Source organism: Neovison vison, chromosome 8 (genome assembly GCF_020171115.1).
Source record: "Neovison vison isolate M4711 chromosome 8, ASM_NN_V1, whole genome shotgun sequence".
Lineage (NCBI taxonomy): Eukaryota > Metazoa > Chordata > Mammalia > Carnivora > Mustelidae > Neogale > Neogale vison.
Window position 1 is genome coordinate 143,993,396 of NC_058098.1, and position 18,623 is coordinate 144,012,018.

An 18,623-nucleotide genomic window follows, 5' to 3' on the forward strand; every position below is an offset into this window, starting at 1 on the left:
GGCTGGTCACACAGAAGGAAGTCAAGATTCCTAACCCTAAATAGACCTTTTTCTGGTTTAAAAAGAAAATCACGACCAAATATAGGAGTAATAATTTCATTTCTCTATCGTTCTGTATCTTCATTTTCATTTTTGTTCTTCTGCGCTTCAGCAAAAGGATGGGGATGCCATGAACTCAATTCCATTTAGGAAAACCTGTCACCTAACAAAGCAATGTTGTCTCACTGACACAGTCAGAGCGGAGTCTCGGAAGAATCCCACACACGGCCTCCGTGGCGGGGTCATGCTGCCCGCGTGGCCAGCGGCGAGGACAGCCAGCACCCAAGGGGCAGAGGACCAGACCCCAACTTCATTTCCTCCCCCAAAAAGAGGACACTGGGCTGCACCAGGCATCCTTCACTGGGGCCCAGCTCGGGCTGCCGTTCACAGCGCCTCCCATGCGGGGGGCGGGGGCTCATATATTTCTCTCAAGTCCAGAGGCCAGAAGACCAAGATCAAGGCATCAGCTGACTGGGATTCTGGCTTCACTCTGTCCTCACGTGGCCTCTCCTGTTGTCGGCGGCAGGAGCAGGGAGGGAGGGAGCTCATTTGACTTAATTACTTCCCAGAGGCCCCATCTCCGAACACAGCCGCGCCGCGGGTAGGGCGTCAACACGGGGACTCGGGGCCGGTCATTCAGCCTGTCCCAGCTCGGACGCAGGTGCTGGCCTCTGGGTCTTCAAGTGTTACGTTAAAGCACGTGGTGTACCTACAAGACGCACTGTGCCTGTTCTGTGTCCCCCAGTACCAAGGATGCGGGGGCCTGAGGAGCCCGTGGGACTCGAGGATGTGGATGCGAAGGCAGAGGCTGGACGTCAAAACCACAGCGAGCCCTGCCCGCTGCTCCAGGCTTTCCGCCCGCGGTGGTCCTGCGGGAGGGCGCGCCATCCCCTCCGTCTCCCAGGAAAACACAGCTCTAAAATCGCTCCTGTATTTGAGCATTTATGCCGACAGGACTCAAAATCAGGAGGACAGGCAGGGGGTTCACACGTGGAGAGGTCTCCCCCCTGCACCTGCTCCCGCCCACTCTGGCCCCCCGCAGGGTGCCCTCTCGCTCTGGCACCGATGCGCCGAACGCGCCAAGCCCTCCGCACACCGCCCGAGGGCACGGCGGCAGCCCCCGCACCCCCTCCTGCTCAGAGACTGCGAATCCCGTCTTTGCCTGGATGTCCGCAGGCGGACCTGCGGTCCAAGTTCCAAACAGCAGCGGAGGCTGGGTCAAAGCTGGGCCACTTCAGCAGGCAGCGAGCTTCTCCATTCCGTGCTGCCCACGCCGGCACGGAAGTGCGTGGTTTCCCGCAGCCTCCCGGACGGCTGGTTTTGCGGATAAATCCTGCATTACGAGGTACTGATAGGCCACAGGGTCTCGGTGCAGGTCAGTCCGCACGCTCTCGGGGCAAAGCTGGTCTTTCCCGGCTCGAGGGCGCGAGTGGCTTACGACCGGCCGTTCTATGATGAGGCATTTTGTCATCTTCTACTAGTTCTTTATGTACAGAGAAATGAGCCTCCTGTCAGAGCAGTTCCGATTGTTTTTTTCAGAATTTGTCCATGCTTCGGTCTTTTTAAAGTTTTTTAGTTCACGGGGTGCCTGTGGCTCAGTCCAACTCTTGATTTTGGCTCAGGTCATGATCAGGGTCAGGAGACTGAGCTCCACATTGGGCTCCGCGTTCAGTGTGGGGCCTGCGTAAGGTTCTCTCCCTCCCTCCACCTCTGCCCCTCCTCCCGTGCGTACCGACTCTAATAAAATAAAAAGTAATAATAAATAAAGCCGTTCATAACTTTTTGATTTTTATGTAGTCCTTAATGTTCTTTTATGGTTAATGGATTTTGAGTCCTGGGTAAAAAGGCTGTTTACGGCACTGGTGATACGGCCCTTTCTACTACATTCTTGTGCACCCCCGGGATTGAGAGCTCCGGGAGACGCGGCCAGAGCCGGCACCTGCCAGTCCTCTCCCGCTTTACTGACCCTGTTTGTTTCGTCCAAGATCCTTCCTTCCACTGTGGCTCTCCAGGAAGCACCAGGGAGGAACCCTAATTTTGAGGCCCATTTTGATGAAAGCTGAAGATCCCGCCACGTTCAGACGAGCGGTCCTGTGCCCCTCGCTCTGCCCCCATCCCCTTGGCACACAAACTGCAGCTTCTTCACAAACTGGCGCAGGTTCTCTGAAGTACCTGAAGGCCTTCCAGGCACTGGGGACACAACACGGACAGGAGCCCTGCCCGCCTGTTCCCCTGCTGGAGGCCGCGTCTGGGCGCCGGAGCCGCGGCCGGATGGAGAGCCAGACGCTCCGCTCCGAAGTCCTGCTCACACCAGTTTCTGCAAGTCCCATCAGCACAGGACATGAAGCGGGGGCGTTATGGAGCAGCCTCGCCTCCTTGTTCCAGACTACCGGGACAGGAGCATGAGGGAGACCTGTAGCACGGAGGCCAAGGTCTTCCTCTGAAGGGCCCGGCTTGCCTGGCCGGGGACGCCAATGCTGCAAACAAGAGGAGCCTGTTTACGACCACGCAAGCTGCCCAACCGCCTGCACCGGGGTTTTGGTTTGGTTCTACTTAGCTCAGCGGTCACGTGCCCGTCCCGAGGGACAGCACAGACCCTCTGGATTTTCTCAAAGCCCAGCAGTGGAGTCACCTCATCGCGCTGGCGCAGATGCTACAATAACATGTGAACAGCCTCCATCTGGCAAGTGTCAAGCTCACACCCTGAGAGCAGAGCGGCTCAGAAGCTTCAGCATTCCACGACGAGGACTACGCTGTACACTGCAGGCACTCAACTCCCTCCAGCTGCCGACAACGCTGGCAGAGGACACATTTCGAAAGTGTTACGCAGCTTCCTTATGCAGCTACTTTTTATTTATTTATTCTTCAGTGTCGGGGGGGGAGGATCTCAAGCGGGCTCCACGCTCAGTGCAGAGCCCAATGTGGGACGCAATTTCACAACCCTAAGGTCATGACCTGAGCCAAAGTCAAGAGCTGGCCGCTTAACCAACTGTAAAAGCACTTTTGGATCTTCCCAAATCTTCACCTGAAACAACAGCACAGTCGTCTGGAACAAAGCTAGGGACCCAGCAGCACGGGACAGGGATGGGGGCTCACTGGAACCCTCCTGTCCTGCTGAGGGGGAAGGAAAATGGTAGACGATGTCGGCTGGCGTTTCTTAAAATTGAATCCACGCCTGCCACGGGACCCCGCCCATCCCCCTCAAGAGAAGTAAAGGCACATGTTCGGGAAAAGACGAGTACATACGTGATCACAGCAGCTTTATTTACAAGAGCCGTACCCGGAGGCCAAGCAAAGGCCCGTGAACAGGAGGAGGGCGCACAGCCGTGGTGCGCCCGAGCCACGGATGCTCCGCAGCGACAGAAAGGGGCGAGCTGCGGACAGACGCAGCTGTGCCAATGCCAGAATGAGGACACGACTGAAAGAAGCTCCGGACACGAAAGGAGTTTATACAGTAGGACTCCGTTTATATAAATACCTTAGAAAATACAAATTTCTATAGAGACAGGAAGCAGACTGGTGGTCGCCCGAGGATGGGGTCCGGGACGGAAGGATTTCAAGGTAGTGTGAGAGATGCCTGGGAGGGGACAGGCAGCTCCTGCGGGGGCTTCACCGCGGAATCCAAGGTCCGCTTTACACACGTGCCATCTGCTGTCCGTCGAGCGCACCTCCATAAAGCTGTTAGAAAGCAAAATGGTTTGGTGACTTCACAAAGCTGACACATGGAAGTGAAGGACAGGGTCTGCCCACCACAGCCTGCACACCTGTGGCACAGAGCACAGTGGGGCCACTGGGCCTCCGCAGCACCAACAGGTGTTCACTGCAGTGTCACAGGCCAGCTGGAGGCCAGCGGCTGGAGCGGGACAGTTGTCCTTACCCGGGTGGTGAAAAGCCACTGCCAGAAGGCCTGAGGGCTACAGCCATGGAGCCCGAGAGCCACTGCAGCTGACCCCACAGGGACCCACACTGAGGGAACAGAGCCAGCACCAGCAGGAAGGGACAGTGGACAGAGGAAAGAGAAGGACTCAGTGCAGGTGCAGCAGGGCCAGAGCGGGGAGAGCGCCGGAAGCCAGCCGCCACATTTTTAGCATGACTCCAAGTTCAACAGAAAAGAGAACTCTGTGAAGTGAGAGAAACTATCTGAACTAAATGTTTAGGAAAATGCACGATGGGAAAATACCAATCCCACACAGAGCTAGTCTAAGAAAGAAGAAAAGGAGGAGAACAAACACCCCTACAGAGAGTGAGGGCACGCCAGAAAGACGTACCCGGCAACCAGACCAAAATGAGCTGCTTCAAAACATGAAGATCCGAGACGGGAAGACAACACATCGGCATGAGCAAACATCAGAAATAAGGGCACAGAATTCAAGGAAACTAGACAGGCAAGAAAATTAATTTCAGAAATAAGGATCAGAGCAAACAAACATGACAAATAATGTCTTCAGAAACAGGACATCAACTGGAGAACAAATTTTAGGAAACAAAAGAAACTTAAAAAGAGATGAAGGAGATTCAAGAAGAAGAAAACACAGAGGACGGACAAATCTGACTTCAACACAGAGGTTCCCCAAAAGGAGGCCAAAACACGGAAACCAGAACACGAAGCCGCAGTTCCAGGAAACCCTGAAACAGCGGATGTGAACACGCAGAGACGGAGAGCCCGCGCGCCCGCGGGCACCACAGGACACCGTGTGACACAGACCTCGGAACACTGAAGCCAAAAGGAGACAGGACTTGCAAGAAAGACTCACTGGGCTTGTCACGCTGGGAAAAAATCAAAATAAAGATTTCAGATACTCAAGGGAGGAAAATGTGAGCCGAGGATTTCATACCCTACAAAACTGATTTCAAACATAAAGCAAACAAATTAAGGTCAACGTGGGGAGGTCCGGGAGCACGGTTCCAAGAGGACACCGACCAAACGCTGGCTGTGTAACCACGGACTACACAAAGTGAGGCGAGATGAGGGCGGGTGGGGGGAGATTTCACTGTGCAACGACGGACCACGTGCATGCGGTGTTGTTTTCACTGTCAGAGCGGAGCACGAGGGTCGGGGTCCCCGCTCTGCTTGTTACAGCGCCGTAAAGCAAGTGCGCAATCAAGGAACTTGTCCCAGGATTCTCAGTGTGGAAGGATGCACAGACACAACATGGAAGAGCTGACTACCCTGAAATCCCGAGTTCCTACTGGAAACATCAAGGACTTTATCTTTAAATGTGTGTACACGTGTAGGTTTTCTAACTCTGTGCACTGAAAAGCCCTAGAGGCAACGACCAACCCTACAGCGACAAGCACCAAGCATCTGAAATACCGTTTCTGCCATTAAAAGAAACGGGGATTCTAGGGAGTCTGGGTGACTCAGAATAGCACGCAACTCCTGACTTTGGGGTCGTGATTTCAAGCCCCACACTGGGTACAGAGATTACTTAACTTACAAAACAAAACAAAAAGAAAGAAAGAAAAGCTAGCTTTAGAGAAAGAGGCAATTCCAGATCTGGAGCAGGAGAAGTACCAGATGGGTCTGCAGCACCTTCCCACCGGACTGCAGTGGGGCTGAGGGCTGGGGGCACACGCGCGTAGGCTCTGCACATGCATGCGGGTGTGCACGCACGGACTGCGAGTGAGCCTGTGTACGCCTGTGTGGTCAGTGCACATGTGCGCATACATGAACATCAAAACAAAGAGCCAACCTGAAGATCCTCCCCACTACAGGCCAAAGAAGCTACAATTTGGGTTCAATAAAGAAAGTGCAATGACCTGAAACCTATCCAAAAGGCTCAGGTAAATGAGTTCATGACACGTATGTGTTGTAAGAACATATGAATACGAGGAAGTTGAGAGGCAACGTGGGCAGTTTGGCAGGTAGGAAAGGAAAAAATGAAACAAGATGGGATCAGGAGGGAGACAAACTGTAAGAGACTCTTAATCTCACAAAACAAACTGAGGGTTGCCGGGGGAAGGGAGGTAGGGAGAGGGTGGTGGGGTTATGGACGTTGGGGAAGGTTTGTGCTATGATGAGTGCTGCTAAGTGTGTAAACCAGGCGACTCACAGACCTGTGCCCCTGGGGCTAATAATGCATTGTATGTTAATAAAAAATTAAAAAAAAAGCATGGGGCGCCCGGGTGGCTCAGTGGGTTAAAGCCTCTGCCTTCGGCTCAGGTCTTGATCCCAGGGTCCTGGGATCGAGCCCCACATCGGGCTCTCTGCTCAGCAGGGAGCCTGCTTCCCCCTCCTTCCTCTCTCTTGACCACCTCTCTGCCTACTGTGATCTCTGTCCGTCAAATGAATAAATAAAATCTTAAAAAAAAAGTATGAATAAAAAACCTTAAATGGCCACCTTCTAAGGACGACAGGGAACTAATTAGCTTTGAACTTATCCTGCCTTTCCTAAACGAGCACCACTGGGTAACCAAATAGCAGATGAGAGGGCGCATCTTCTAAAACCAACCCAGCCAATAAACGTCAGCAAAATCACAGCATATCACCATTTTAGAGGCTCTGAACCATGAACAGACCGACGCACTGGGCACTGGCAGCGCCAACACCAGGAAAATGCGAAGAGCCTGTACCTGCAGATGAAAACACGCGGCTGTTTACCACTCGCTGGAGGTGTGGAGCCTGATTCTCGTCAAGCCTCTGGGTCCGGCTCCCAATTTACGGGAAGTACAGAGGCCAGAAAAATGCTGGACCGTGCCAGGACAATGTATGTGGCAAAACCTAGACCGTGGGAATCAACAGGACCAATGGCCCAGGTTCCTCAACAGGTAACCCTCACAAGGACACCAATACACGCAATAAAGAGACTTCAGAAATATGAAGTCTAAAAAAAGCAGACAAGGTTCAGTTACCATGAAGAAACACAAGTCATTTCTATAAAAGTCAGGATTCGCTTCGGAGGGAAGGAGGGGCTGGGGTCAGAGAAGCACATGGAGAGCCTTCTGGGGTGTCTGGCCAAGTTTTAGTTCTCGGCCTGAGGGGAGGTCATCAGGGTGTTCACCTTATACTAACAACAACTTGACCAGCTAAACATTTGTGTCATTTTCTGTGCCTTTTTATGATAAAGTAGTAAGAAAAAAAAATGAGGTGGCTGCGTGGCTCTGTCGATTGTCTGCCTCTGGCTCGGGTCATGATCCCAGGGCGCGGGGATTGAGCATCAGCTCAGGCTCCCTGCTCAGCAGGGAGCCTGCTTCTCCCCAAGCCTCCCCACACCCGCCTTGTGCTCTCACTCTCTCTCTCAAATAAAAACAAAATCTTAAAAAAAAATAAATTTAATAAATTTAAAAATTTTTAAAATGATCAGACCAAACTTTAACTTGCATTGTGCTTTTTTTTTTTTTTTTTTTTTAAGTAGGTGCCACATCCCGTGCGGAGCCCAATGTGGGGCTTGAACTCACGACCCTGCGATCAGGACCTAAGCTGGGTTCCAGAGCCAGATGCTTAACTGCCTGAGCCACTGAGGGGCCCCTGCTTGCATAGTGCTTTTAACAAAAACAGCCCAAGAAATTTTAGAAGATTTACTCCTGCATCTTGCTCTGTAAGACGCTCCCAGATGGCAGTCAGGCTGCCGGGGTCGCGTGCAGGCTTGCCTTGTACCAGAGCCAGCCCACTAAGACCCAGCCCGCACTCGCTTGGCCGAGGCCTGGGCCCTGGCATGGGCTGCAGCCACCAAGGAGCACTGCCTTGCTCTAATCCACAGGTATGTGCGCGTCCACCGGCGCACTCTGAGACTCAGCCCTGCCAACGAGAAGGTTAATGAACACTTCCAGACCTTGTCTGTGTTTTCAAATCACTGCTGTATCCGTGCCGTATTACATCAAAGTCCTAAAATTTCTGTCCAGATGGCAATGAAACTGTGAATGGCGTCAAACCCAGTAAAGCATAATGCTGAAATTTCAAGTCGTGCTCAAATCCTGAAGGATGTCAATTTGTTAGAATTTAACCACTTTTTATCACAGGGTATCCCGGAATGACGGATTTATTACTTTTTTGCAGGTTGTATCTGCCCATCTAGTGCAAGTTTTATTTTTCACACCAGTAAGGAAAGGCAAGCAAAGAGCCACTCACTCAAGTTGTCCAAGAATCACAACGACCTCGCTCAGTCCTCAGACCGCTTTGCTCCTTCTCGTGCTAATCTGTCCGCCTCTTCATTGCCTACAAATCCCGAATGACCAGGAACATGCATCTGTGAAATAAATTTATTTTTCCTTTTACCTTTACTGGTTTTTTTTACACAAGCAACACACAAGTACATCCTGACTCTTCCCAGTGTGGGGAGGGGGAGGACGCTCCTCCCCCAGGGCCCCCCCTCCACAGTTCTGCATGGCATAACCTGTATGCGCAACACACGGACGCAGTGCAGGTACTTACAAAAATCCCATTTTGATTCTCCACAAATTGGATCGCACTGTTTTTACTAATTTTTATAACCTGAACGATGGAACTTGGAAAGCTTTCCAAGTAAAACGTATGTATGTATAGACGAAGTCAGGTATATATCCAAAACACGTACTTCATTTTCTTCAAATGCTGTCAGAAAGACGAGATCCAATTATGTGATTTGGTTTTTTTTTTTTCTAAGTAGGCTCTACAACCAATGTGAGGCCAACGTGGGACTTGATCCCACGACGGTGAGATCAAGACCTGAGCTGAGATCGAGTCAGACCCTTAACCACTGGGTGGCTCAGCACTTCTGTGCTTTAACCACTGTTTCCATTACACTGGGGAAGGGCAGATTTAAACCTTACGTCACTTAGCTGTTCTCCGTGGTCCTGGAGTCAAAGAGCAACACAGAGTTAAGACAATGGTTGCAGTTTAACTTGCTCTGTATTGTTGGAAATGTTTGGTTGTTTGGTTTTTTTTTAAGATTTTATTTATTTGACAGAGACAGAGCAATAGAGCATGAGCAGTGGGGAGGGCCAGAGGGAGAGGGAGAAGCCAACTTCTCACTCAGCAGGGAGCGCAACACAGGGCTTGATCCCAGGACCCTGAGATCATGACCAGAGCAGAAACCAAGAGACACTCAACTGACTGAGACACCCAGGCTCCCCTGGTATCTTGTGCTTTTACACAGGACAGATTCATACGGAGGATGTATGGGTAGAGATTTGTAACTGTAGATCTGCTGGAAATTATATTTCCTATAAACAATTTTATTTTTTATAGTTTTTTTTTTTTTAAAGATTTTATTTATTTGAGAGAGTGACCGACCGAGATAGCAAGAGAGGAGCGGGGAGGAGAGGGAGAAGCAGGCTCCCCGCTGAGCGAGCAGCCTGATGCAGGGCTTGAGCCCACTGGGATTATGACATGAGCCAAAGGCATTCACTTAATTGATGCAGCCACCCAGGTGCCCCCTGAAAAGGGAGTTTTTGTTTTGTTTTTTTAATTTATTTGACAGAGAGAGATCACAAGTAGGCAGAGCAGCAGGCAGGGCGGGGGCAGGGGGTGGGTGGAAAGCAGGGTCCCTGCTGAGCAGAGGGCCGAAGTGGGGCTCAATCCCAGGACCCTGAGATCATGACCTGAGCCAAAGGCAGAGGCTGAACCCACTGAGCCACCCAGGCGCCCCTGAAAAAACAGTTTTAATAAAAACTATCTATTGGTGCGCCTGGGTGGCTCAGTCGGTTCAGCCTCTGCCTTTGGCTCGGGTCATGATCCTGGGGTCCTGGGACTGAGCCCAGCATTGGGCTCCCTGCTTGGCGGGAAGCCTGCTTCTCCCTCTTCCACTCCCCCTGCTCATGTTCCCTCTCTCGCGGTTTCTCTGTCATATAAATAAAAAAAAATCTTTAAAAAGAAATAAAAATAAAAATAAAATAAAAACTATCTATTAATAAGAAAAATATTTCTGTTTTGGAAAAAAAAGTCATGTCCCTAAAGTCTTATCACACTTTATTTTTAACAAAATACCTTATAAATTAGTTTTATTTTGACATTATGGCTGATTCTAAAGAAACCAACAGGTTGACTATCACCAAGTCACTTTAACAGTGATGAGGTTAGTGAAAGGTAGTGGGAAGAAAGGCAGGTAGGGACAAGTATCCTCCCGACCACCCAACCAAGAGGAAACAAGCGTTAAAAGGACTTTACACCGCTCTGGAAAGAGCCCTCCACCCTTTCCCACGCTGATGACAAAAACGTGATTGGGCGACAGGCACAGGGAGGGTCAATCAGATTAAAACAGCCGGCCGACAAGCCCAGAAAGCCCCTAGACTTAGAAACTCTGGTCCCCTCCCTCTTTGGGAGCTTCGTACTGTCCATCACTCTGAACTTTGCTTGGCTGCCCAGCACTCTTCACCTGGTCTACCTCTTCATGCTTCCAAGCAGCATGACCACAACTGCAGGCACTGAAGGAAAAAAAGTCCTGCAACGTGAGCCCAGACGAGGCCCTCCCAAGCACCGCCGAGAGGATGAGAGGACACTGAACACCCCTTAGTCACGCTGCCCGAACAGTGTGTTCTACACACAATCACAGCAATAACAAGCAGCGTCACTTACAGGATGATCAAGACTCAAACATGCTGCAATTTCTAAAACACGTTATGGTATTAATGTTATGTAAACTTTAACTTAAGTCATTAAATCACCCACACACAGTACTAGTCTCTCCAGTTAACTCCGAATATTTGGTCCTAGACACCTGTGTGGCTCAGTCCGTTAAATGTCCAACTTGATTTCGGCTCAGGTCATGATCTCAGGGTTGCGAGACCGAGCCCACGTCGGGCTCCACACTGAGCGTAGGGCCTGCTTAAGGTTCTCCCTCGGCTGCCACCGCACCTTCTCTCACCCGAGTGTCTGGTCCTCACAGCCACGTAAGAGGACCGGTTCGGACAACACGCACCCACTGGATGTCCATGCCCTGGGTGAGCTGCTCCAGCGCCACGAAGTCCTCCTTGTTGATCACCTCCTTCCCCGTGCTCGTCTTCCACCCGTTCTTCTTCCAGCCTTGAACCCAATTAGTGATACCTACAGGAAACGCACTCACAGTCCGCTGAGCTCGCACGTCCTGGTCTCTTCCTCCCTAGACGTCCCCCTTCCCCCTGCTCTACTCATCTTCGCAGTGGCATGGACTTGCCCCTGGCCCACACAGGCTGTGCTCCGGCCGGGGGCACACTCCTCTGCTTACCCCTCGGACTGGACTGGTGCTGACCCACAGCTCCCAGCTTAAGAGGACACCGCTCTGCTTCTTCAACCCCCTCCCCGTGTCCTAAACGATTATTTCTCAAAGGAGCCGTCAGCACGCCACCTTCACTTACTTACACGTGTTTACACTCGAAGGACTACGAAAGCAGAGACACAGCTCCCCGCTGCCCTATCCTAGGAGCCTGGCGAAGACATGTCTAACGTGGCAAACTCCAGAGCAGCAGATCTGGGCTCCAGAATCCCCGGTTTTCTCTTTATACCGGACAAACCAACGGTTGTCTTCATTCACCATTTGGGTCCTGCCCTGATACACCTCCCATAGGAGAAGGAAATAGCTATTTTCCTTCATGTTTACCAGGAAACACTAGAAGTAAAATGTAGAAGCTTACCATTTATAGTAAACATACTGTCCGTATACAGAACCAGCTTCTTGATGTTTTGAGCCTTTGCTTGCTCGATGGCTTTGCAGGCTGCCTTAAAGAAACAGGTCAGTCATCATGCTACAGAAGCTGTCCAATTTTCAACATTACCGAAGTTCAAAATCACTTTGCTATTTAAACATTCCTTCTTTTTCTGTGCTAAGTGTAATGATTATGCGCTCTGCGTGAAATAATGCCACACATATGGTTCTGTTTGTGCATCTATGGGAAATAGCTTTTAAAACTTTTCTGGAAAATTCCTATCCATCAGAGTCACTAGTAACCCCAAACCAAGTTTCTTCTGGACTTTGAGTATCCTGTGCACACACAGTGTACGCGGATCGCAGCTACGATGGTCTTACTCTCCGTGGGAAACGTGTCCGACAACTTACATGAATTTCTGCTCTTTGGTTGGTCTGCCGCCCGGGAAGCCTAATGCCTATGTTCCTGGTTGCAAAACAATACAAAGGAAAATGAAATCAATTAAAAAAGCTAATTCCCAAAGGGATTCCTTAAGCCTCTCAATGGAGGACAGGCTTGATACATTTTTTTGACATCTGAAAGCATCATACAAATATACAGCCTTTAAAAACCAAACCAAGAGTACTAGCATTTTATGGAAAAGCACCAAGGGATGGTCTTGTGAAGAATACTGGGCCAGAAATCAGAAGCAAAGTTTTCTTTCTGGCCCTGCAATTCATTAGCGTGGGGTCCTGGGTGAGCACTAAGCCCACAGACACTCAGTGCCACACAAGCTTGTTGCCCCTTAGAGGGTTTGCAGCTAAAATGAGATCTCAAAGGGAAAGAACTCTACAGACCACAAGTCGAGAGGAGTATAAAGTCTTACTCAACAGTTTATACTCCACTATGCCCAACACTGCTGTGGGCACCTGGAAATGCTGGAGACAAAGCTCAGAGCGGATGTGGCTACTTCACAGGCTCAAATTCGTCTTTTACACTGAATCTCAGAGCTGCCCAGGGTATCTGAATAATCACGCTTTGCATCCCCCTGAGCTCGTGCCTTGTGAAAAACTAGAGGGCACCTCTAAGCTGACACATCCTCAGAAGAGTCTTGGGAACAAGACAGCTTCCAAGTCTGGCAACCTTGGACGTCCTTGCCAGAACCATCCCGCAGGAGGCATGTGACTCTCCTACGGGGCAGGGAAGTCATTTTGGTAGACGATGTCATCAGCGAGACACAGAAACTCCCCTAGATTCGGGGTGAAGAAAGCCATGCTGAGGTAATTCACATTCTGAAGAACAAAGCTATCAGTGTCGACATGAACCAAAGCGTGCTCCTTTGCAACCTCGGCCAAAGCTAACCAAATCATCAGCAGATCTCGTGTCACTCTTGCCAAGTTTTAGAATGTGATTCACTTAGACTTGAAGCCTTTTTTGTTTACTCACAAAGGATGGCCGGGCCCCCAGTAAACACCGATGCCTGCTCGTGCCCTCCTCCGCCCGTTACTGGAGCAGCAGCCATCAGTGTAGACGACAACAAATTCTCCTAAAAGAGGGAGTTTCATGAGTGTCACTGGAACCAAAGCACAAAAAACTGAGATTCATTGAACAAATTCACTAAGCTTGAATTCACATTTTAACTGAGAGAGTATGTACAATGTGATCTATATTCTCTATCTAGAAAAACAGTATCAGTCCCTTATAAAAGGGGCCCTCAACACCTTTTGACTAGCATGCCCTCCTATCTTGGATATGGCAATTTAAAGGTAAATTAAAGCTAAAGGCAGGCATTTTTGAACTCAGAACCCGCTGCTGTTCCATTCCCCACTACAGAGGTCAGAACAGTGTTGCCATCCCTCTCCCCACACTCACTCCCCGGAGCCGTCCTTGCAAACAAGTAGTGTCTTCGCATGATAAGGACCTGTCCCCCAGAAGGCCTAGTCCTCTGACAAATGTTGGTCTGATTTTTTTTTTCTCAGTATATTTGCCTCTAATAAACCACGGTCCTGTGTTTGCTTTGTTCCATCAAGACAGAGGCTCAGGGGAACCTTGGAGTCATGATTATTATACGGAAAACTCAAAAATCCAAGATAAATACCCATGTAAGAAAATGTGCTTTTGTCAACCGAAGGCACGGATCCTATGGTCTGTCTCGCCTGCTTTGCACAGGGCTCTGCGTTTTCATCTCCATCCAAGGGCTCACGGAGTCGCTTGTTGGCTTTCACTTGTGATTCTTGTTCATGCTTATTTTCTGTCCCTGAAAGATCAAGTCTACTCAAAAAGCAGGAAAAAAACGAACATAACACGAAATGCTTAACAATCCAGAAATTCAGTATGTGACCTAGTATCGCTAAATCAGACTTAAGTATGCTCTGCGGCCCTACAAAGAGGAAATCGCTTAGGACAGTCCATACCATGCCAGATTTTCAAGTCCTATAAGGTTACTCTAAAGTTTCCCTAAGCTTGACAAGGCGATAGGAACACAGGAGCAACATCTCTGTTAAAGCAGAAACCTGGTTTTGAGAGATAGTAGAGAGAGCAAAGGTTTGAATCCCACTGGGATGGTGGGCAGTTTGACTACCTGAGGGACTCTGTCCCCAGAAAGAAAACAAGGACTCGAATTTTGTAGATGGGATTCCTCTAGGTACGTCAACTCCATCGATGCCAAGTTGAGAACCTCCGGGAAAGCTGAGAGGGCATGGGTAACTGGACCTTAAGTGAGGAGACAGTGGGCCACACTGAGAAAAGGAAGCAGAAGCCCAACAGCAGAAGGGACTGGGCCCCTTCAGGGCGGCGCTACAGAGCTTTCCTTCAGGAGCCCAGCCATGGGATGCAGGCTTAATCCCAGAGGCTTCTCACATACTCCCTCAGGTTGTGTGGGAGCAGCTTTTCCTACATTCATTTTATGGAGTGGGAACAGAGGCACAGAAGAAGCAACCAAGCTTATCTGCAAAACCACCACCAAGCCCCACACTACAGAATTCATTTTAAGCTCATCCCTAAAGCAGGGACGGAGAAATGGGGCTCCAGTGTTGACTGAACCCTTACCTCGTGTCCGAGCCAGAACGTCCTGCCTGCAGTAGCTTCTCCACCCACACCTGGCAGAAGAGCGCTACAGGTTATCTAGGCAAAATGCGACCGGAGCCACTATGGAGGGCAATGTCTGGGTCTCCACTCTGCTGTATTTACCTTTAAAATATTCCTCTGGGGGGGCGCCTGAGTGGCTCAGTCAGCTCAGGTCACAAACCTGGAGTGCAGGGACCTCGCCCGCATCCAGCTCCCTGCTCAGTGGAGAGTCCCCGTCTCCCTCTCCCTGCAGCTCCCTGCTTTGCTCTTTCTCTCATTCTCGCTCTAGCTCAAATAAATAAACCTCGAAAGAAAAATACTCCTCTAGGGACTCTACGTAAGTAAACCCCAAAACACAAGTACAAATCAAAGGGTAATTTTGTAGAAGTTTAATGCCAATACAAATATTGATTTTATTTGTAATAACATAGAAAGTTAAATCGGAATCCAAGTTTTTAAAGGACAGACAAGACTTTGAAGAAAAAGGAGCCCATTTTGTCAAATAATTTTCCCTTCACAAAATTGGATTGAGTAAGTTAACCCCAAATCAATTTACAAAAATCATGGTAACCGCCAAATAGCTCAAGAATCCCAAAATAAAAATATACATCACATTAAGAGAAAATGTGGGAAAGGGGCTACCACTTTTGCTTTGACACAGTTTTGAAGATGAAAGATGTTCAATCCCAATTTATATATGTAAGCCACTAACTTGGAGATCTTTGAACTTTCAGAAAGATGATTCATAAAGAACTGTCTTGCCTTAGGATTGAGAGTATCTGATAGACAGAAACATACTTCTCGTGCAAGAACTGAAGTATGAATAAATGACTAATTGGTTAGGACAAAAGAGCAGCGAGAAGGAAGCATTAAGAACCCAACTGAGACAACAACCATACTTGCACATTTGTTTTCTGTCCCAAACTGATTTCTCCACCGGGGCAGAAAATGTTAACAGTCACAGCGCAACTTCCTTAGAAGCTGCTGGGCAGACAGAGGGTGAAGCAGATGCACAGTGAGTGAGGTTCTGCCCTGCTTCTGCCCCGCCTGGTCACGCAGGGTGGATTCCTAAACGTGACTCCTCTCTTTGACCATCACTGTCACGGCCTCCCGAAGGAGCCGCTGTCCAGAGCCGGCGCATCTCAGTGGGACTGTGAAGTGTCTGCCCGAAAAACATGGATTCAAACTAGTCTCTCTTCTCAATCCACTAGTAAAAAAAATCTGTGAGTCAAGCTAATGAGACAATTTACCCCGGAACATGGGGGTCTGAAGGCTCAGTCAGTCGAAAATTGGTATAATCTGTGACTCCTCAAACACTTAGCGGCTACTGATAGCCGACTGTTACCTGGAAGGACCCCTGTGAACAGCTGACTCACACGCGTGTGGCTCACATGCCGCAGTCTCACAACAAAGTACCAGAGAACAGGCAATGTCTAAGGGGCGCCTGGGTGGCCCAGTGGACTAAGCGTCTGCCTGGAATCGAGATCCCGCCGTGTTGGGCTCCCTGCTCTTCTCCCTGCTCAGGACTGTATTCTCTCTCAATAAATAAAAATCTTTAAAAAAGAAAATGTTAGGAAAATCCTAAGGAAGGACACCTGGGGGCTCCGTCGGCTGGGCGTCTGCTTCTGGCTCAGGTCAGGATCCGGAGTCCTGGGATCGAATCCCACACCAGACTCCTTGCTCGGCAGGGAGCTTGCTTCTCCTCTGCCTGCCCCGTCCCTGCTTGTGCTCCTTCTCTCTCCTTGATAAACAAACAAAATCTTAAAAAAAAAAAAAATCCTAAGGACAATTTATAATAAATGTATATTTTATGACAAACGTAATACAATGAAGTCCACATACAAGTTTCCTCACGCAGCTCAAACTCATGCTGTTCAAAGGGCAATTACATTTTAAAAACGTTGTGCTCCCAAGCAGTCAGCCCTCGTTCTGTACATGCGATGCTCCTTACACGGAGGCTTGGACTTCAATCAACTGTTTTCTGCAACACGTGCAAGTGTGGGAGATTCGGACTGTGAAAGCCCGTCTAAGGAAGGAGGAAACACCCTGCACGCGCCTGCCGGGAAACAAACTACATCCATCCCTCAGCACCGGAGCCCATTCGGTCGGTAACAGAACAAGTACTTTTTGAAAGGCAGAATTAGGGGCGCCTGGTGGCTGAGTGGTTGAGCAGCGGCCTTGGCTCGGGTCGCGTGGGATGGAGGGGCCCCTGCTCAGCCGGGGGCCTGCTTCTCCCCTGCCTGCCGTCGCCCCTGCTTGTGCGCTCTCTCTCTGACAAATACATAAATAAAATGTTAAAAGACACATTTAAAGATAAAAATAAACGGAAGAGGGGCGCCTGGGTGGCTCAGTGGGTGAAGCCGCTCCTTCGGCTCGGGTCATGATCTCAGGGTCCTGGGATCGAGCCCCGCATCCGACTCTCTGCTCAGCAGGGAGCCTGCTTCCCTCTCTCTCTCTCTGTCTGCCTCTGCCTACTTGTGATTTCTCTCTGTCAAATTAATACATAAAATCTTTAAAAAAATAAAATAAAATAAACGGAAGAACTGCGTAGAGGAGGACCCCTGCCTCCGGGGCTGTCTCTAACGCTGTTCCAGCAGACACCGCCAAGCCCATCTGCTCTCTGGCTGTCCCCTCCGTGAAACGGGGTTTCCCCGTGTTGGGGAGACAGCCGCACACGTCGGGCGACCTGGCTGCGCGAGCCCCGGGGACGAGGGCAGACGGTACCTTCCGCGCCGCCCGGGCCGGCGGGCTTCCCGACGAAGGCCCAGGCCTCCTCCTCCGTGGCAAACTTCTTAAAGCGCGCGGCCGGGAAGCGGTCCACCTGCGCTCTGCATTCGCTCCTGCAACAGAGCGCCGGGTTACCGCCCGCCGCCCCCGCCGGCCCCGCCGGGCCCCTTCCGGGTCGGGAACCGTGCGACACCGCTGGGCTGCCGGCTCCGCGGGGCTTGCAGTCCGGTCCCTGCCCCGCACCCTGCGGCGCCCTGTGCCGGCCGAGGGACGCCCGCACGTCAGTGGCGCCGTCTCCAAACACCAGAAGGGCTGGGCGGGGACGGGTCTGAAGAGCGGGTCCCGTTAACCCTTTCCAGACAGCTCTGCGGCGCCTCCGTGAAGCCTCCGCTCGTCGGCCCCCACGCATGACCGCAAGCCCCGGGCCTCTCACCGAGCCCGGCAGCCCCCGACACAGCGGCGACGCCCGCAGGGGCAAACCCAGCTCCCAGGGCCGTTCCAGGGATCCGAGTTTGGCCCGGGAAAGGCGACCTTTCCCAGGACACCGGCGGGGCCAGGCCAGGCACGGCCGCAGCCGGACTACGTGCAGCCACCGGCGAACGTCCCCGGACGCACGCGGGAAGGGTCAGGCGGGGCCCGGGCGCGCTCGGGCTCCAGGTGGCCTTTCCGACGCCGCCCACACAACGAAACCGCGTCGGGGCGGGCGGCCGGGGCCTGCGGGCCCACGTGAGCGGAGGCCGGCGGCGGCGGGGCTCCCGGGCGCTCCACCCCAGGCCGCAGGCCGCGAGCCCGGGGCCAGTCCCGAGAGCCGCCCGCGGCCGCCCCGGCTCGGCCTCGGAGAGCGCGGCCCACTCACCAGGTCTGGAAGACCCCGACCTTGCGGCCCCTCCTCACGGCATAAAACATGCTGAGGCCGCTGCGGCCGCAGGTGCTGCAGCGCACGGCGGCCAAAGCAACGCTGCGCGCCACGGCCAGAAGCCTGGTCATCGCCCACAGCCGGCCATCGCCCCGCGGCTTAGCTTCGCCGCTCGCGCCTCCACCACACAGACCCAACTTCCGGCGAGGGCGCGGAGAGATGACGCGCGACCCCGCCTGCGGGGCGGGGCCGGGGGGCGAAGAGACTAGGGCCAGGTGCGTTTCCGGCTCAGTTTCCCGGAAGTCAGGGAGAAAGCCGGGTCTGGGCGGTCCCGGAAGGGGTGGGATCTACCGGGGTGGGTGGGACTAAGGTGGGGTGGGCGGGGCGGAGAGGGGCCGCAGGAGGGGCGGGGTCTGGG

General features: G+C 51.6%; 1 protein-coding gene across 1 annotated transcript; it reads right to left on the reverse strand.

The window, feature by feature from the left end:
• Positions 1-3,482: 3,482 nt before the first annotated feature.
• Positions 3,483-18,404, reverse strand: RNASEH1 (ribonuclease H1). The gene is made up of 9 exons (XM_044262178.1): positions 18,206-18,404; positions 17,347-17,462; positions 13,655-13,813; positions 13,003-13,102; positions 11,988-12,042; positions 11,566-11,650; positions 10,875-10,999; positions 8,108-8,225; positions 3,483-3,717 (listed from the first exon to the last, which is right to left on the reverse strand). The coding sequence occupies exons 1-8, from the start codon at positions 18,334-18,336 to the stop codon at positions 8,139-8,141; spliced, it is 858 nt and encodes a 285-aa protein (XP_044118113.1). The 5' UTR covers positions 18,337-18,404; the 3' UTR covers positions 3,483-3,717; positions 8,108-8,138.
• Between the last annotated feature and the right edge of the window lie 219 nt (positions 18,405-18,623).

Excerpts from the sequence above, each read along its gene's own strand:
- RNASEH1 (XM_044262178.1), bottom strand. The coding sequence starts at position 18,336 with ATGACCAGGCTTCTGGCCGTGGCGCGCAGCGTTGCTTTGGCCGCCGTG. Across the intron at positions 11,651-11,987 it reads ACCAAAGAGCAGAAATTCAT|GCAGCCTGCAAAGCCATCGA; the intron begins GTAAGTTGTCGG and ends TGTTTCTTTAAG. Across the intron at positions 11,000-11,565 it reads CAGTATGTTTACTATAAATG|GTATCACTAATTGGGTTCAA; the intron begins GTAAGCTTCTAC and ends CGTTTCCTGTAG.